This window comes from Microtus pennsylvanicus, chromosome 2 (assembly GCF_037038515.1).
Source record: "Microtus pennsylvanicus isolate mMicPen1 chromosome 2, mMicPen1.hap1, whole genome shotgun sequence".
Lineage (NCBI taxonomy): Eukaryota > Metazoa > Chordata > Mammalia > Rodentia > Cricetidae > Microtus > Microtus pennsylvanicus.
Window position 1 is genome coordinate 329,398 of NC_134580.1, and position 21,111 is coordinate 350,508.

Consider the following 21,111-nt stretch of genomic DNA (forward strand, 5'->3'; position numbering starts at 1 on the left):
TATTTGAGTCATTTTGATTTGGACAAATTTGCAATATATTTAAGATTCTATCATCTGATTCCACTGGAGATATTCTGAATTTTGGCTTAAACTTACCTTTTGTTTTTTAGCTCAATCTTTGAAGTTTGTAGACCTGAAAGTCTGCTTTAAATATTCACTTATCTTAATGTTGATTAATTAATAATATACATGATTATATGTAAGAAAGTAGGATTTTAAAATTTTGTTTACCATCATAAGAATAAAATATTTTGGTATTTTATAATAATTTTGAAAGATTTATGATGAAAAGTGTTTAATAACTTTCAATTATTTACAGAAGTAGAAAATAGAGTAACACATATTTTGTTAATTATTTGACTTTTATTGTGGTTTGTCTATATTTTACAATCTTTGAGGAAGATTATAATTATTAAATAAAAATGTCGTGCATCATTAAGAAGAGATAAAAGGAGACCAACCATAAGATTCCAAAGAACCAGAGCAAACTTAAGACCAAAGCTGAAGACCTTAAAGTATTTCATTTCAAACTACATTTCAAATTACAAACTCATTATAATAACAAATTATGATCCTGGCATAAAAATAGACTGAAAGGTTAGTAGAATAATGGAGAAATCTCCCAAACTATACCCAAACACTTAAAATCAAGTGTAATTTATCATTCTATCAAAAGTTCAATAGGGAAAATATATTCTCTTCCAGAAATACTATTGTGAAACAGGTTATCCATTTGTAAATAATGAATTGGGGCTCTTCCTTTAAAGTATGCATGAAAGTTGGGTCAAAATGGATGAAAAACTTTAATGTAAAACCTGAAATTACAAAACTATATTTTTAGAAGAAAATGTAGGGCAAATCTCAAATGATTTTGGTTTGAGAATATGTCCTTTTTATTGTTGATAGCTACAGTCTCAGAAGTAGAATGAATAGAATGAAAAAATAGACAAATAAAACCACATATAATTAAAAGCACTCTGCATAACAAAGTAACTTGTTAACCATGAAAAGAAAACTGAGAGAATAGCAGACTATATCACCAAACACCTTATCTAACAAGGGAATAAATCTAAAGTTTCATAAGAAATTATTCAAAGCAAAGCAAAATCTAAATAAAAGCAAAACCAAACAGTATGCTCAAACGATAGGTAAAATACTTGAAAATGAAAATGTGTTCATCATTAATATTAGTATTTGAATTTCATAAATTTTTAATTGTTGTATCAGCTGTTTTTTACAGAAAGTATATTTTTCTTTTGATATAACAACTATTTATTTTCATCTTTATTTTTTTAATTTTTTTATTAAATTTTTTTAATTAAAAATTTCCACCTACTCCCCGTCTCCCTTTTCCCTCCCCCTTGCTTCACTCCCCATGCCCCACTCTCCTCCCCCTCCTTCTCCTGTCCAAAGAGCAGTCAGGGTTCCCTGCACTGCGGGTAGTCCAAGGTCCTCCCCCTTCCATCCAGGTCTAGGACTGTGAGCATCCAAACCGGCTAGGCTCCTACAAAGCCAGTACATGCAGTAGGGTCAAAACTCAGTGCCATTGTCCTTGGCTTCTCAGCAGTCCTCATTTTCCACCATATTCAGGGAGTCTGGTTTTATCCCATGCATTTTCAGTCCCAGTCCAGCTGGCTTTGGTGATCTCCCAATAGATCAACGCCACCGTCTCAGTGGGTGGGTGCCCTCCTCGCGGTCTTGACTTCCTTGCTCATGTTCTCCCTCCTTCTGTTCCTCATTTGGACCTTGGGAGCTCAGTCCATTGCTCCAATGTGGGTCTCTGTCTCTATCTCCATCCATCGCCGATGAAGGTTCTATGTTGATGTGCAAGATATTCCTTCGTATGGCTATAGGATAGGGTCATTTCAGGCTATCTCTCCTCAGCTGCCCAAGGACCTAGTTGGGTACATCTCTCTGAACCCCTGGGAACCCCTCTAGAGTCAAGGCTCTTGCCAACCTTAAATGGCTTCCTTAATTAAGATATATACTTCCCTGTTCCCATATCCATCCTTCCATTATCCCAACCATCCCATTCCCCCAAGTTCTCCCTATCCTCCCCTTCTCACTTTTCTCTCCCCATTTCCCCTTTTCCCCATCCCACCCCACCTCCCACTTCCCAAATTTTTGCCCAGCAATCTTGACTGGTTCCAATATCCAGGAGGATAACTCTATGTTTTTCTGTGTGTTCACCTTCTTATTTAGCTTCTCTAGAATTGCAAATTATAGGCTCAATGTCCTATATTTATGGCTAAAAACCAATTATGAGTGAGTACATCCCATGTTCATCTTTTTTGGGTCTGGGTTACCTCACTCAGGATAATGTTTTCTATTTCCATCCATTTGCATGCAAAATTCAAGAAGTCATTGTTGCCGGGCGGTGGTGGCTCACGCCTTCAATCCCAGCACTCGGGAGGCAGAGGCAGGCGGATCTCTGTGAGTTGGAGACCAGCCTGGTCTACAAGAGCTAGTTCCAGGACAGGCTCCAAAACCACAGAGAAACCCTTTCTCTAAAAACAAACAAACAAAAAAAAGAAGTCATTGTTTTTTTACTGCTGAGTAGTACTCTAATATGTATATATTCCACACTTTCTTCATCCATTCTTCCATGGAAGGGCATCTAGGTTGTTTCCAGGTTCTGGCTATTACAAATAATGCTGCTATGAACATAGTTGAACAAATACTTTTGTAGTATGATAAGGCATCTCTTGGGTATATTCCCAAGAGTGGTATTGCTGGGTCCAGGGGTAGGTTGATCCCGAATTTCCTGAGAAACCGCCACACTGCTTTCCAGAGTGGTTGCACAAGTTTGCATTCCCACCAGCAATGGATGAGTGTACCCCTTGCTCCACAACCTCTCCAGCAAAGGCTATCATTGGTGTTTTTGATTTTAGCCATTCTGACAGGTGTAAGATGGTATCTTAAAGTTGTCTTGATTTGCATTTCCCTGATCGCTAAGGAAGTTGAGCATGACTTTAAGTGTCTTTTGGCTGTTTGAAGTTCTTCTGTTGAGAATTCTCTGTTCAGCTCAGTGCCCCATTTTATAATTGGGTTGATTAGCCTTTTGCGGTCTAGTTTCTTGAGTTCTTTCTATATTTTGGAGATCAGACCTTTGTCAGTTGCGGGGTTGGTGAAGATCTTCTCCCAGTCAGTGGGTTGCCTTTTTGTCTTAGCGACATTGTCCTTTGCTTTACAGAAGCTTCTCAGTTTCGGGAGATCCCATTTATTCAATGAGGCCCTTAATGTCTGTGCTGCTGGGGTTGTATGTAGGAAGTGGTCTCCTGTGCCCATATGTTGTAGAGTACTTCCCACTTTCTCTTCTGTCAGGTTCAGTGTGTTCAGACTGATATTGAGGTCTTTGATCCATTGGGACTTGAGTTTTGTGCATGGTGATAGATATGGGTCTATTTTCATTCTTCTACAGGTTGACATCCAGTTATTCCAGCACCATTTGTTGAAGATGCTTTCTTTTTTCCATTGTATACTTTTAGCTCCTTTATTGAAAATCAGGTGTTCCTAGGTCCTTGAGCATTTCTTGGTTTAGTAAGTTTCTGTGGAGAAACAGTTTTTGTTTTCTCTTCTTGATCTTAGAGGTTTACTTTTTCTCATTTCTTGACCTATCTGTGTTTTTCAGTTCTTCATGTTTGATATGGTTAATATATTGATTTTGTGCTAAAAAATCTCCTCATGTATTATCATCTCTACCTTAATTAGCTTCAGCTGTCAACATGATGTAGATTAGAGTCATCTTGAGAGAACATCAGTTGAGGCTTTGCCCAGATCAAAATTGCTACTAAATATGGGAAAATTGTGTTGATTGATGATTCATGTGGGAAGGCTCTTCTCTTCCACTCATGGTTTCAATACCCTAAGAAAGTGGGACTGAGAGGGATAAGAAAGCTAGCTGAACAAGAGAGAGTGACTAAGCAAGAGTGAAAACCAGTAAAAGTTTTTCCTTAGTGTCTCTTGCCTTCATTTTGTAACTTGAATTTCTATCCTAAGCTTCCACAGTTGTGGGTTGTGATCTGGAAATATCAGTCAAAGAAACCTGTTTATTACCTCACATGCTATTTTTAGAGAATTTAATCACAGCAAGAAATGAATAAATTAGGTCAAAATGTGGTGCACCAAAAGTGATTTTGTTGCTGGGTAGAATGTGGGAACGTTGTCTTTTGGAGGAATGTGGATGATATTAGGACTTTAGGTGGCAAAAGGCATAGAAAACTGTACAGAGCTTAATTAACTATTCTTGTAGGACTAGGAATATGGGGGTGTTGAAAGTAATGCACACAGTGGAGCTTGAGTTCATTGGATTTCAGTGGGAAATAGACTTCATGAAAAATTTATCTATTGGTCATTTGTATAATATTTTCTTCCCAAATCATTCCAATTTTCTCCATTCCCTGAGAAGTTGAGTAAGGCAAACTTTAAAAAGTTATTGGGTGATTTCTTAGACAAAGCATTGATTCTGTTAGGTATTTATTACTGATGATTTATTTAGGTCTACAGTGGAAAAAAATGAGTGATGTGGATAGAAACAAAAAGTCAGTTTTGTAGAGAAAAACACTAGGAAGATTCAAATGGCAGTCCTGTCGTGAAAAAGAGGACAACATTTCAAGAAGTTTAGAACCATTAAAGAGAAGGCCCTTCTTATTATTTGAAGCCTAGGAAGGTAAGTTAGGGAAAGATTTCATCTATCTAAGTCTTCAATTTCTCAAAGAAGTAGGCAACCTGATTCCTAATCTGAGAAAGCAACTTCATGCAGAAGCTGCTGGAACTCTGAACCAAGCATAGTAGCATCCATAACAACTTAGAAGCCAAACTGTGTGTGTTGTGGAGGGACCCATGTTGTATTGTTTCTGGAAAAAAGAAAGAAGCAAAATTTATAGGTCATAAATTCTTCCTCTTTAGTTTCAGTTGAACATGGTTTTGTCCATCTGTGTTTGGCAGAGTCAGAAACCCACTGAGGAGACTGTGAAACTTTATCGCATGAAGTTGTGAAGATGAAGATAGAGTTGTATTTTTAGATGATAGGATGTTGTGATACCCAAGCTATGAGATATCTGCCATGGAGAACTACATATAGGAGGTAGATATATACATATATATATAATAAATATATAAGGATATATGTATATAATTTTTCATATGAATAGTGCTATCTAAGCTCTTTGAAAACGAATCCCTACCTGTCTGAGGCACAGCTAAAGGATTTGTTGTTTGCCCTACTGAGTTTTAGTGTTACCATGAACCAATCTTCCCTCACTGTGTCCACATTTCTCTCTCTCTCTTTTCAAAATTTATTCTTCTTGTAAACACAGGCGGCTTATTCATTTCCCAGGCACCCAGACCTGAAGAATCACAGAGAAACTATATTAATTACAGCACTGTTTGGCCTACTAGCTCAGGCTTCTTATTAACTTGCTCTTTCATCTTAACCCATGTCTATTAATCTCTGTGTCACCACGAGGCTGTGGCCTACTGATAAGGTTCTGGGGCGTCTTTCTGCTTTGGCAGCTACATGGCCTCTCTTACATTCTGCCTACTCTCTATATATATCTCTTCCAACCTGGCTATATTCTGCCTTGCCAAAGCAGCTTTATTCATTAACCAATAAAAGCAACACTTATATAGAAGGACATCACACATCACTTTTCTTATAATATATCCCAACTGCAGTTTTTCTGTTCTCCATTTCTCTCAGTCCTCTCCACTACTCCCTTCTCCACCAGATCCAGTCAGTCTTCATTTCCCTTCAGAATAGAGCAGACACATAAGAGATATCAATAAAGCCATACATAGCAAATTGAAATTAGACTAGGCACATATCAAAGACTGCATGGGTCAATCTAGTAGGAGAAAAAGGGTTCCAAGAGCAGGCAAAAGAGTCAGAGACATTCCCCACTCCCACTGTTAGGAGTTGCACAAAAATAGCAAGCTACAAATGATAACATATATATAGAGGAATTGGGGCAAACTCCTACAGGCTCCATGATTGCTATTTCAGCCTCTGTGAGCTCCTAAGAGCCCTGCTTAGTTGATTCTGTGGCCTGCGTTCTCCTGTGTCATTTTAGTTAGAAAAGATTTTGACTATGAATTTTTTTGAAATATTTTTCTGTGTTTTTGGGGTGAGATTGTTCTCCATTTCCTGTTATTATTAGGGTTGGTATTTTTCTAGTGTTTCAGATTTCCTGGATGTTATGTTTCAGGAAATTTTTGGTTTAACATTTTCTTTGATCAATATGTCCATTTCTTTGATCAAGCCTTTAAAGTCTGAAATTCTCTGTTCAATGTCTTGTATTCTTTTAGTGAAACATGCCTCTGTATGTCTTATTTGATTACTTAGATTTTCATTTTCATAATTATTTCAGTTCATATTTTTTAATTGCTCCTATTTCTATTTTAAGGTCTTGAACAGCTTCATTTCTGTCAACTGTTTCTTCATTTGCTTTTTGGTTTTCTTTAAGGGATATATTAATTTTCTCCAATACTTCATTTATCCTTTCTCTACTTTTTTAAAAAAGGGATTCATTTACTTCTTTAAGGACTTCTGTCATCTTCATAAAGTTGGTCTTAACTTAATTGTGCTTCAACTCTATTGGAATATTCAGAGCTTGCAGCAGTAGGATACCTGGAATCTGGTAGTGGCTTATTGCTCTGGCTGTTGCTGATTGTGTTTTTATGTTGGTGTCCAAGTATCTGGGTTTTAGGAATTTGTGGATCTAGGTACTCATCTCTCAGTTTGTTTTTGTTGCATGGGTGTTATTTTGCTTGGTTTCTATTTGCTTTCTAATTTTCTGCTTTATGTGGCCTATGGTTGAGCAGGTGCTCTCATGCCAAGTTAGAGATGGAAATCTTACAAATGGTGTCCACCCATGTTTGGGCATGAAAGGAGAGGAGACCATAGGGAATTTGGAGATAGTGTTGATGGGGACTGAGAGACTGAGGAAGGTCAGTTGGAAGGTGGCCTACATAGACTTCTTGCAGATAGTTGAAGTTGAAGGCTACAACACAGAGAAGAGGAGGGAAGTGGGGTTGGGTATAGTGTTGTGGGATTATCAAAAGAATGGAGGAGGTGCACAGACAAGAAACCCATGTGAATTTCTGGTGACTCCCATAGGTTCTGGTCCAGCAGAGAGTCTTTACCTCTGTTTTCCTATCTTTTTTTTTTTTTTTTGGCTGATGTGGCCTGCACTTGAGCAGAGGCTATGCATCTGATATAGGGGTAGGTACATGGTTTTGGTAGTAGCAGCTGTAGGGTTGCTGAAAGATCATGTCTGTGGGAATGTAGGGAGTGTGGAAATTTCATGGGTTTGTGGTCTGCCTATCTGTTCTCACTGGTGTGACATACACATGAGTCTGCCTAAGATGGGAGGTGTATTATAGTCATATTCCTGTTTTTATGAATGGGAATATGCCCTGTGCCATTATATGTTGTAAATCTTTATTTTTTTATTTTACAACATGTGACAGTCAAGAGATTGTCTAAAATGTCAGAAGAGACTTTGGACATTTGTGATGTTTGGGCTGCTACAGATTATAAGGATCATTGAACTTACACTAAATGCATTTTATTTTTATTTGTATTTATTCTTCTCTCATTCTATATATCCTGATTCAATTCTCACCCTCCTCTACTCATTCCAGTTCCTCCTCCACCAAATCCCATTGTCCCAGCTCCACTGCCTCCTTTTCCCTTCAAAAAAAAAAAGAGCAGACCTCCCAGGGAAATCAACAAAATAAATCATACCAAGGTGCAATAAGACTAGGCACAGACTCATATTTCAAGGCTAGAGAAGGCCAATGCAATAGAAGGAAAAGGGTCCTAAGAACAGACAAAAGAGTCAGAGATGCCATGACTCCTACAGTTAGGAGTTTCACAAACACCCCAAGCTGAACTATAGCATGTATGCAGAGGACCTGGCACAGAGCCATGAAGACTCTGTGATTGCTACATCAGTTTTCTTTGAGCCACTATATGCCCTACTTAGTTGATTGTGTGGGCCATGTTCTTCTGATTTCCTCAACCACTGAATGCTACAATCCTCACTCCTTCCTTCTACAAGATCCCTACAGCTCAAGCTTATGTTTGGGTAAGGATCTCTGATGGGCTTCCATCAGCCCCTGGAAGAAGCCTCTTAATAACAGTAGGCCAGGTATCAACCTATGATTATAGCAAGAAATAGTTAAGAATCATTTTATTGATATCTTTTCTTGGTCTGCTGTTATTTGGTTCTACCCCTGTTCTCTGAGCCATTCAAGTTCTAATTCCTGGCCATCTAGGCAGTGTCAGTTATGGGTTTCCTCTCACAGTATGAGCTTCAAGTTAGACCAGTCATTTATTGGCCATTAAGAAATCTCAGAGTCACCAGTGCCCCAGCATATCTTGCAGGTGGTACAAGTGGGTTGAATATTTTGTGGCTGGCTTGGTGTCCCAGTCCCACTGGGAGCTTTATGTGGTTACAGAAGATGGCTAGTTCAACCTCCATATTCTTGATTACTAGGAACAGTCACTAGGGTCTCCTTTATAGTTTCCAGAATGTTTTCACTACAGTTTCCACATCCCCTGTTAAAAGCTTCTCTATTCCCATCATCTTTCCCTGTCTTCTCCCCATCTCTCCCTTCCTCGCTCACCTGATCCTTCCTCTTCCCATCCCCCCTGCCTCCAGTATACCCACAAGATCTGTTCTATTTCTGCCTACCAGGGAGATCCATGCATCTCCCCTAGAGCTGTTGTTACTTAGCCTCTCTGTGTCTGTGGATTGTACTGTGATTAACTGTGATTAACTGCTAATATCCACCTATAAGTGAGTAAATATCATATTTTTCCATGTGACTATGGGCTTCCTCACCTAGGATATTAAAGAATTCAAGAAACTAGACAACAACAAAGCAAATAATCCAACTATAATGGGGAATACCTCTAAACAGAATTCTCAGTAAAAGAATCTAAAGTGACTGAGAAACACTTGAAGACATGTTCAACATCTTTAGCCATCAGGAAAATGAATATCAAGACGACTTTGAGATTTTATTTTACACCTGTTCGATTTGTTAAGCTCCATAAATCAAGGGGCAGCTAATGCTGGCAAGGACATGTAGCAAGCGGATTCATTGTACAAGTGCAAACCTGTACAGCCAATGTGGAAATCAACATGCAGTCATCAGGAAGTTGTGAGTAAATTCACCTCAAGACCCAGCTATACCACTCTTGGACATATATCCAAAAGATCCTACCACAAGGACATTTGCTCAACTGTGTTCAGAGTGGCGTGGTTCATAAAAGCCATAGACTGCTGTATCTGGGAGAGATTGTGTTGATGATTGACGTGGGAAGGCTCCTCCAATGAGGGTGGCAATATCCCTAAGAAAGTGGGCTTGGGCTACAAAAGGGAGCTATCTTAGCATGAATGAAAGAGTGACTGACTAGGCAAGAGCAAAAGTCAGGAAAAAATCTTTGTCCATGGATTTTTGCATTCAACTATTAACTTGATTTTCTATCCTAAGCTCTGAAAATGATGAAGTCAGATTACCCCACTCATTGTCTGAGCTGGTTTTGGTTAGAATATTTAATCAGAGCAACATAAATGCAAGTTAGGACAAAGAAATGGAAAACCAAAAGTAATATTGTTGCTAGGCAGAACCTGGGAATGATGTCTCTTGAAAGAGTGTAGAAGATATCTAGACTTTCGGTGGTGAAAAAAATATAGAAACTAGTACACAGAACTAAATTGGCTGTTCTTATAGGACCAGGAAGACAGAACTGTTAAGAAGAATGCCAGAAAGTAGAGACTGAGATCATAGGATTTCAGTTGGAAATTATAGACTCCATAACAGATTAAGTTAGAGGTCATTTGTGTGATATTTTGGCTCCAAAATCTTTCTATTACCTGGAAATTTAGTAAAGCACAATTTAAAAAAATGGGATGATTCCTTAAATGAAATATTGGGTCTGTTGGATGGTTATTACTGATGATTCATTCAGGTCTACAGTAAAAAGAAAACACGTGGGGCTGAAATAAATGAAAATGAAAAGGTAGTTTCAGGTGGCAACCAATTACTGAAAGAAGCAGGGATTTTCAAGGAGTTTATTACTATTATAGATAGGCCCTTGCCATGGAATGGAAGTCTAGCAAGGTGCTCCAGGAGTAAGACTCCATCCACATAAATCTTCAATTTATATAAGGAGTAAGCAAAGTGATTCCTAATCCCAGGAAGCAATTTCATACAAAATCTGCTACACCTGTGGTCCAAGTGTGTTAGTGTCTGTCAATTAAGAAGTTAAGCTTTTCAGGACCACTCATCATGTGCTGGTCCTGGAAACAAGAAAGAATCAAAATTTAGGGTACTGGGTTTTTAGTTTGTGGTTACAATTCAGCATTGTTACTGGCATCCATGTTTGGCAGAGACAGAAACCCAGTGAAAAGATTGTGAGAGTTCATACCATGAAGCTATGAGGACAAAACCTGTTGTTGTTTTTACTCTTTTGGAGGTCTGCCACCCAGCTCTCAAAAAGTGACATACACTGAGGCTTATTTTTATTATAAATTTCTGGTCTTAGGTTGTCTTATTTCTAGCCAGTGTTTCTAAACTAATTGTCCCATCTACCTTTTGCCTCTGGGTTTTTATCTTTCTCTATTCTGTATAAATTTTATTTACTTCTTATTCTGTGGCTTGCTGTGCATCTGAGTCGCTGGCCCATGCTTTTCTCCCCTTTTCTTGGTCATCCGTCCTTTTTTTCCTCCAAGATTTCTCCTCCTGTTTATTCTTTCTGCTTGCCAGCCCTTCTTATACTTTTCTACTAAGCTACTGACTGTTCATTAGGCCAAATAGGTATTTTAGACCAGCCCAGTATCATAGCTTCACAGAATTATACACATACAACATAAAAGAATTCAACACATATTTGTATCATTGAAACAATTGTTTCACAACATAAACAAATATAACACATCTTACAATAATATTCCACAACAGCCAGGGTTGTATTTTGATACAGCCTAGGTTGCATTTTGATACCACAAGATATTGAGATGCCTAAACTATAAAACATCTTCTGTGGAGAACTAGCTGAATATAGGGAGTGAAATTAACCACAGAGATATATGAAAAGATGCAGGGTTGGGTGGTAGTGGTGCATGCCTTTAATCCCAGCACTCGGGAGGCAGAGCAGGTAGATCTCTATGAGTTCGAGGCCAGCCTGGTCTACAAGAGCTAGTTCCAGGACAGGCTCTAAAGCTACAGGAAAACCCTGTCTCAAAAAAAAAAATGAAAAATAGATGCAGGGATAGGGCCATCTAAGCCCTTTGAAACTGAAGCCTTGTGTATCTGAGACAGAGCTACAGGATTTGATATTTGTCCTGCTGTGCTTCAATCTTGCCTTGGTTCAATCTTCTCTCACTATGTCTCCATTTCTCTATTTTGGAATGTAAATAGTATTCTATATTCTATACCATTGTATGTTGGAAAGATGTAACTTGTTTTCTGATTTTTACAAGATGTTATTTGCTGTGGGACACTGGTCTTGTACCTTGCAAAGATTTGTCACTTGTATTAGTTTAATAAAATGCTGATTACCAGTAACCAGGCAGGAAGGATATGTGGGGTGATGAGAACAGGTGAATTTTGGGAAGAGGAAAGGCTAAGTCTGCAGTCATCACCCAGACATAGAGGAAACAAGATGAGAATGCCTCACTGATAAAAGGTACCAAACCATGTGGCTAACACAGACAAAAATTATGTACTAATGTAAGATGTGAGAATTAGTTAATAAAAAGCCTGAGCTAATAGGCTAACCAGTTTATAATTAATGTAGACCTCTGTGTGTTTCTTTGGGATTGAATGACTGAGACCAGGTAGGACAGAAACCTCTGTCCACAAGTCACTGTCAAGTGATTGTTTTGAGCATCAGAAGAGACTTTTAACATTTGAAAAGTGTAGGGGCTATTGCAGACTATGAGTATCATTGAAATGACTAAATTAATTTTCTTCTTGGATCACCATAAGCCTCTAGTGACCCAGGTTAGAATTTAATTGATTGAATGAAAACCTCCCAGATAAGAAGATGTATTTTAACATGTGCCTCTTCTTGGTAACTTTCATTTGATTGCTTGTGAAATTATTAGTAGGAGGAGCCTCTCTGGATGGAATCTTTCATTGGGGCTGTGATATGATGTAGTAAAGAGGGCTACTTGTTTGCTCCCAGCTGCTCAGCCCTGAAATAATCACACAGAAACTGTATTAATTAAATCACTGCCTGGCCTTTTAGCTTTAGCTTCTTATTTAAGGCTAACTGTTACATTTTAATTTAACCCATTTCTATTAATCTGTATAACACTATGTGGCTTTGGTTTACCAGCTAAAGTTCCCAGAATCTGTCTCTGGCAAGGCTACATAACTTCTTTCTGACTCCGCATTCTTCCTCCCAGCATTCAGTTTAGTTACCCCCCCCCACCTAAGTTCTGCCCTATAGCTCTGCTATAGGTCCAAAACAGTTCCCTTATTAAACAATGATAATCACAGCATAGAGAGAGGAATTCCATATCACCTCCCAATTCTTCAACTCCATCAGAGACTCCAGAAGGATATAATATTACCTAGGTAAACAGGAAGTATATTGTAAGCAACTTCCAAAACTCTAGAAATGACAAAGACATCTTGTTGCCTGTACAGTCACCCAAAGTTCTTCTGTGTTGTTGGGGGCATCCAATCTTCAGCTCACGGGTCCATACTATCAAGCAGACTTTTCCATAAAGTAGGAAATTTGAAGAACTGTTCTGCCTTGCAATGGAAAAGTCCATCAGTTGCCTTCTTCTGTGTCCTGCAGAATGTCTAGCAGATGCTTTCATGAATCAGGAACCCTGTGAGTCCTGCATGTCTAGTTCATCAAGCAGTCCAGCCTAGAGCAGTTTCTTGCCCAAATGGCTAACAAACTCCATAAGGAGCCTCTTCAATGCTGATTGTCCTCTTGAAGTAGATTGGTGCTGCCAGGAGCAGATGTGTCTCATTGTCATGAAAAGTCTTAAGCTCTTAAAACATTTTAAAGGTCATATTGTGAAAGTCTCTGAAAGATTTGAAGAATCCCTATCTATCTGAAATACATTTCTATACATCGAGAAAATCTAACTAACATGCTACTAACTATTACTATTATAGATGACTCTCTATTTACCTATATTTTAATTATACATTACATTTTTAAATGAGCTAGACAAATACAATGCCTTAATCAAGAGCAGAAATGCATATAATAAAATTGACCTTAAATTAGTATCAATAAACCAAGATCCATACCAATGCAAATATCTATAGCATATTCCCTTTTAAATGTAAACAAACATTTATGAACAGTATTTAGGAATATGGGCATAGTTCTCTTCAAACTGCTTCCTGCTCTTTATTTGGTGAAGTAATTTTTTGGGTGTGTTCATAGTGACCTTTTGGGCAGTCTTGCTTCATCAAACCACATTAGTCTGGAGGGATTCCACAGGTTCTCATCCTTTGTGGGGAAAAAAAAGGGAGAACCTCTTTTGCAAAGCAACAAATCCTTAGACCCAAATTCTGAAGACATGATACCTTTAAAATATATATGTTGGTTACTTAGCTCCTTTACAGCCAAAAAAATTAAAGAAAACACAATAATATACATAATCCAGAGACTCTGTATATAGTCCATGTTTATGTGGCTTATTATTTTATTCTATTACTTTTTAATATTTATTTTATTATCTTTACTCCTTTAATTTATGATTGTCTATACTCTGATTCTTTAAAGACTTTGTTTCATTTTTATAAACCATTTACTTCTTTTTATAACTTTCTATATTTTTCTTCTCTCTCCCAAGCCTATGTACATTTTTTAAACACACCATGTCTCATTTAGAGGTCTTTTATGTATGAATCTGTCCTATTGTGTGTCTGTAATTCTTTACTGTTTAGGAGCGCTTCTTAAAATGCTAAGCACTTTGGAACTTAAGCTGTGCCATTGGTAGAGCAAATACGGCCTGCCTGCTTGCTCCATCCAGTCAACATGGCAGAGGCATGCTTGCTGCCTCTGAGAGCCATGTACATTGCCCCATTTTCAGGCATATAGGGGATCTAAGTTGCCAGTAGCAATCTGCTCACAGATCCCATAGCTGGTCCTCCAGAAAGTCAGAGTTCACGGTGGCAGCACAGTCCAGAAAGCCGGCATTTCAAAATGGTGCAGGTTTTTTTTCCTGCTATCTCTGAATCAGAAAAAACTCTCTTAAAGGAACCACAGCATGTCACCAGTAAGCAAACCCCATTTGGGGAAATAAATGTGGCTAAACTTTATTTATTTAGTGTCTAGAATTCTTTTCCAAGCTCTCTAAGATTTTAAGTGGATTTTAGTTGGCCACATAAGCACCAGTTTGTTGTGGGAAGCCACTTGTTAGTTCCCAGCTGCTCAGCCCTGAAATAATCACACAGAAACTGTATTAATAAATCACTGCTTTGCCCATTAGCTTTAGCTTCTTACTGGCTAACAGTTACATATTAATTTAACCAATTTCTATTAATCTGTATATTGCTATGTGACTGTGGCTTACGTAAAATTCTCAGCATCTGTCTCTGGAGGGGCTCCATGACTTCTTTCTGACTCCACCTTCTTTCTCCTAGCATTCAGTTTAGTTTTCCCCACCTAGCTAAGTTCTTTCCCATAGCTCTGCTTAAGCCCAAAGCAGTTCCTGTATTAACCAATGATAATCACAGCATACAGAAGAGAATCCCACAATATGAGTTTCTGTAGCCTCAACCCATTTCCTGTTCTTTGTGCCTACCATGTTGTGGTTGAAACTAATCAGTCAGCTTTCTTCTTTTGCTGTCATAACTTCCCCACCATCATAAATTCTAACACTAAATCACACAAGATCAGTAGAATTAGCTGCTATTTGGTGCCTAGGTGGTTTAATAGCCCACTGTTTTCATTTTTGTTTGTTTATTTTTAGAGACAAGGTTTGTCTTTGTAGCCCTAGCTGTCCTGAAACTAGCTCTATATACCAGGCTGGCTTCAAACTCAGAGATCTTTTGACTCTGACTCCCAAGTGCTGGGATTAAAAGTGGGCCAGCATTCATGGCTTTTGTTTTAATATTGTTGTATGATGGTTCCTATCAAGCATATGCTATTGTACTGAGCTTCACCCATATCTTGAATTTTAAAATTTGTCAGAAGGTTTCATTATGTTTCCCAGAATGGCATGTATTCATGACATTAATACTGCCTGTGCCTTCTGAGTCATTGGATTGCAGGTGCATAAACTTCTTCCTGCCTGTTTTGTTTGTTTTGAATTTTTATTTTAAAAAGAATATTTTTGTAGTAGGAGGAGGGTGGCCCTTTGTTCCCTTCTTGGTGACGAAGATGGGATTGCTTGTCGTTCTGGCTAGCTTACACCCAAAATAATTACACAGAAGCTGTATTAATTTAAACACTACCTGGTTCATTATCTGTAGCCTCTTATTGGCTAACTCTCATATATTGATTTAACCCATTTCTAGTAATCTGGATATCACCACAAGGTTGTGGCTTACTGGGAAAGATGCAGCATGTCTGATATTGGCACCTCCATGGTGGTTCTCTATGACTCTGCCTTCTTCCTTCCAGAATTCAATCCTGTCTACTCTGCCTACCTCTACGTATTTTACCTGTATGCATGGATATGCACCATGTGAGTACCTGGTCTTTACATTGATCAAAAGATGGTATTAGAAACCCTATGCTGGGAACAATGGATAGTTATGATCCCCCATGTAAGTCCTTGAGCCCACCTGTATGCAAGACCAGGAGGACTATTTACTGTTGATCTATCTTTCCTGCTCTGTGTTGATTATTTATAATCAGCATATTAATTGCTATTGTTTTCATTTGTCAATTTGTAACTTTAAACACACAGTGCTTTTAGTAAAATCTTATTTACATTGCAGTTAAAATTGGGACACTTCAGGTTTCTGGTAGATGAATAAAGAGTTCAAGTGAATGCATAACTCTTTGTAGAAACTTCAGCAAAACCCTATGAGTTATTTCTTTTATATTTGTTTGATATTTTTCATGTGAAACAGATATTTAATATGTATTTCTTGCTGTCCTAGAAGTGATTGCATAGACTAGGCTGGTATTCAACTCAGAGGAAGATAGATATACATGCCTCTGCCTTCTGAGTACAAGGATTAGAGGTATGATTCAATACATCTGGCTTTTTCATCTTATTTTTCTTTTTGTAGGTAGGAATTAATCTTTCATACAGTTTCTCTTATCTGTACTCTGTACTCTTGATCTGTTTATATATCTTTCATTGTTGGTTAGTAGGCATTTCTCTTGTAAGGTGATATCCCATTCAAAGGGTCAGAAATGACAGAGGTGAGCCTCCTATTCATTTTGCTTCTAAAGTGACTTGGTGATTAAATTATGATGTCTGTGTCATGGAATAAGTATGGGGAGCACCATAATTATATGACTATACTGTCAAAGAAGTATAGCTTTACAGTGTTGTCAGAATCATGCTTTTGGTTGTACACATGTATGGCATATTTTAGAATACAGTGACCTATGATGATGTGCATGTTGACTTCAATTGGGAAGAATGGACTTTGCTGGATCCTTCGCAGAAGAATCTCTACAAAGATGTGATGGTGGAGACCTACAGAAACCTCACTACTATAGGTAGGGCTGAATTGTCTTTCATGTTTCAAATAAGGGGACAACTATTCATTGGTTAATGGTGCTCTTTTGTAATATGATTGAGAAAGAAGAATGGGGTAAATAAATCAGGCATGGTTGTAAGGTTTGCTACAAATGGTAGCTAAATTTTTTTTTTTACAATTTTTAATATATAATGTCTGGCACTATATTTTAGGATACAGTTGGGAAGACCATAATGTTGAAGAACATTGTCAAAGTTCTAGAAGACATGAAAGGTAATTTTCATTTATAAATATACAAATATACCTCTGAAGAATTGTAATACATCCTATATGTTTTAAACAAAAGCAGCAGTGTATATAATAACATGCATTGATAATTATTAAATTCTCACAAAATCATATACCTTAATTTCAGATAGGTGAACTGCATTTACAAGTCATTCTTTTAAGAAAGAAGTCAAGGAAACAATGTCTTAACTTATATTACCATTTGAATCATAATACAATGAGAACTATACTGTAAAATTGTCTGTTTATTTCATATTATTCATATTATAAAAGATATACATGTTGAAAAGATGATAAGTATATCTCTAAAACTCTATTACACTAATAGTCCATAGAAAAGGTAGTTTAACCCATATACTTGTGACTGTGTTAAGTTTAGTGAGGGGGCAGTTAGAGTCATGAATCAAGGGGCAGCTGTTGTGGAGAGGCCTTAATTCAGATGCCACAAGTCTATGAGGACATAAAGTGTGAACTCAATGTGGAAATCTTGTATTCGTTATTCTTCCTTTACTAGGTATATCATATGTAACTCTGGATACAAGCCACATGAGCATAGGGATGTGAAAAGATATAGCATACTTCTCTCTCAGAACAAACAGAAGATATGTAGCAGTCTCCGTGTTGACTATACTTGTTGAATTTGATGTAAAAGTATACAAGTAATTAGTTTTATAGCCTCATTGTTAATATATCAACCATCTCACATTTCAGAAAAGCACCATGAGTACTAGGACTGTATAAATATTTCTGTTTGTCCTAGCTCACTTAGCAAATGTATTATCACTCACAGTAGAGGAAACATTATGAATGCAATAAGAGTGGTAAAGCTCTGAGTTTTTTCAGTTCTCTTCAAATACACGAAAATTCTCATGTAGAAAAAAGATTCTGTGAATGTGAATCATGTATCTTCTAAGATGAAAAGCAAGCCTTAATGGGGAAAAACAAAATTGTAAACATGGTAATAAAACGTTAACATATAATTCCTCTTTAAAATAGGACTAAATTGTAAAATTAATTCATGCAGATAAAAAATTCAACAATGTATTAAATGTAGTAATGCTTTTACATGTACCATTATCATTGTAGGCATGAAAAAAGTCAAACTAGAGAGAAAACTTCTGCATATACTCAATGTATTAAAGCCATTACATGTGACAGTCATCTTCACATGCCTGAAAAAACACATACTAGATTAAAACCCTATGAAGGAAATGAGTGTGGTCAAGCCTTTTCACATCACAGTCATCTTCAAATGCATAAAAAGACATACACTGGAAAGAAACTCTATGAATGTAACCAGTGTGGTAAAGCCTTTGCACGTCACAGTAATCTACAAAGGCATGAAAGAAGCCATACTGGAGAGAAACCCTATGAATGTAACTTGTGTGGTAAAGCCTTTGCATGTCACAGTAATCTACAAAGGCATGAAAGAAGCCATACTGGAGAGAGGCCCTATGAATGTAATCAGTGTGGTAAGGCCTTCACACGTCACAGTCATCTTCAAAGTCATGAACGAACCCATACTGGAGAGAAACCCTATGAATGTAACCAGTGTGGTAAAGCCTTTGCATGTCACAGTCATCTACAAAGGCATGAAAGAAGCCATACTGGAGAGAAACCCTATGAATGTAATCAGTGTGTTAAAGCCTTTGCATGTCACAGTGATCTTCAAAGTCATGAAAGAAGCCATACTGGAGAGAAGCCCTATGAATGTAATCAGTGTGGTAAAGGCTTTGCATATCACAGCTACCTCAGAAAGCATAAAAGAACCCATACTGGAGGGAAACCCTATGAATGTAACCAGTGTGGTAAAGCCTTTGCATGTCACAGTTACCTCCGAAAGCATAAAAGAACTCATACTGGAGAGAAACCCTATGAATGTAATCAATGTTTTAAAACCTTTGCACATCATAGTACTCTTCAAACACATGAAAGAAGCCATATTGGAGAGAACCCCTATGAATGTAACCAGTGTGGTAAAGCTTTTGCATATCACAGTCATCTACAAAGGCATGAAAGAAGCCATACTGGAGAGAGGCCCTATGAATGTAACCAGTGTGGTAAAGCCTTTGCATATCACAGTCATCTACAAAGGCATGAAAGAAGCCATACTGGAGAGAGGCCCTATGAATGTAATCAGTGTGGTAAGGCCTTCACACGTCACAGTCATCTTCAACGTCATGAACGAACCCATACTGGAGAGAAACCCTATGAATGTAACCAGTGTGGTAAAGCCTTTGCATGTCACAGTAACTTCCGAAAGCATAAAGGAACACATATTTGATAGAAACCCTATGAATGTAACCAGTGTGGTAAAGCCTTTGCATGTCACAGTCATCTCCAAAGGCATGAAAGAACCCATATTGGAGAGAAACATTGTGTATGTAATTAGTGTGGTAAAGGCTTTGTTTATCATAGTCATCTTCAAAGACATACTAACACATACTGGAGACAAACCCTATGAATGTAATGAGTGTGGTAAAGCCTTTGTACGTCACAGTACTCTTCAAATGCATAAAATATCACACTGGGGATAAACTCTATGAATGTAATCAGTGTGATAAAGCATTTGCATGTATGAATAATCTAAATCATGAGAAAAAATTATACTGCAGAGAAACCCTACAAATGTATTCAGTGTGGTAAAATTTGTGCTTTATATAGGAGTAAAATTTTTGTGTGCAGCAATCTTTTAAAATCTTTGCATATTACAGTAGACATTGACTACCTGAAATAAAAAAGAGGACCTCTTATTATACAGTATTTGGTCAGATCTTTAGCCAAAACATTTATAATCAGCTACACAGTGATTTGGTATTCCCCTCTGTATGCTGTGAATATATTTTGTTGCCTTTGTTTAATAAAAATAGCTGCTTTGGGTCTATGGCATGGCAGAATAGAGCAAGGCAGGAATTCCAAGCAGAGATAGAGGAGAAAAGAAAGTGGAGTCAGACTCCATGTCCTGGAATCTTACTGGTAAATCACTAGTCTTGTGGTAAAATACAAAATAATAGGAATGGGTTAATATAAGATGTCAAAGTTAGTTAATAAGAATTCTAAGCTAGCTGGGCGGAGGTGGTGCATGCCTTTAATCCCAGGACTAGGGAGGCAGAGACAGGCGGATCTCTGTGAGTTTGAGGTCAGCCTGGTCTACAAGAGCTAGTTCCAAGACAGGCTCCAAAGCCACAGAGAAACCCTGTCTCAAAAACCAAAAAAAAAAAAAAAAAAAAAAAAAGAAAAAAAAAAGAAATCTAAGCTAATAGGCCAAGCAGTGTTTTAATTAATATAGTTTCTGTGTAATTATTTTGGGTCCAGGCAGCCAGGAATGAACAAGGATCTTCTGCCTACAACACAGTGCTATTTCTTCTGTAGAAATAAATTTGACAGTGTTAACAATCTTTTCAAGCATTATGATGTCATTTTTATACTGTTTGTATTTACAAACTCATGGTAAAATGAATTTATGAAGTCCTATGTGTAGGGTAAATGGGCCAGCTAAGGAAACACATCCTGACTCTGAAATCAGAGCCAGTGAAATACATAATTTTGACTCTGAAACTGGAGACAAAGGAATACATCCTGACTCTAAAACCAAGACAAGGAAATACACTTTGTTTCTGAATCCAGAGCCAATGAAAGAAACACCTGACCCTGAAACCAGACTTAAAAGACTATAAAAGGCAAGTGACAGAACACACTTTGACCCTAAAACAAAAGCCAAAGAAACACACTCTACCCTTGACCAACTGAGCACAAAACCAGCTAATCCCTAAGCTCAAGATCTACCAACCTCTGAGCATGAAATCCAGCCAATCTCTGCATTGTTCAAGATCAGGGATTGACATCTAACCAATTCCCACTCTGAGAATCTTCTCCCTGGGAACACTCTATGACTAAGAAGTCCTATATAAGTTCTGTACATGTTCAGTTGGCTTCTGCCCTGGCAAGACAGCCCCTCTCCTGGATTCTTCCCTTCCAAATAAATTTCTTGAATGAGTTTTGGGTGAAGACCTTCACTGTAGTGGTAAGAAACTTTGTAGTGGATTGGAACAGAGAAGCTTTGGTCACCTCTGCTGGCAAACTCCCTTAAAGGAGCAGGGCAGAAGTAGCAACTCTTCACCAAAGACTGCAACATTTCTGCAAGTTTCCCATTAACTCCAGTGAAGCAGA

General features: G+C 37.7%; 1 protein-coding gene across 1 annotated transcript in view; it reads left to right on the forward strand.

Moving 5' to 3' along the window:
- LOC142844668 (uncharacterized) overlaps positions 1–19,896 on the forward strand; it is a 31,490-nt gene extending 11,594 nt beyond the window's left edge. The window contains exons 2-5 of the mRNA XM_075963479.1: positions 15,617–15,680; positions 16,546–16,672; positions 16,866–16,926; positions 18,100–19,896. Of these exons, the coding sequence (XP_075819594.1) occupies positions 15,666–15,680; positions 16,546–16,672; positions 16,866–16,926; positions 18,100–19,225 (1,329 nt within the window). The 5' untranslated portion in view covers positions 15,617–15,665 and the 3' untranslated portion in view covers positions 19,226–19,896. The remainder of the gene's footprint in view (positions 1–15,616; positions 15,681–16,545; positions 16,673–16,865; positions 16,927–18,099) is intronic.
- The last annotated feature ends 1,215 nt before the right edge of the window (positions 19,897–21,111 follow it).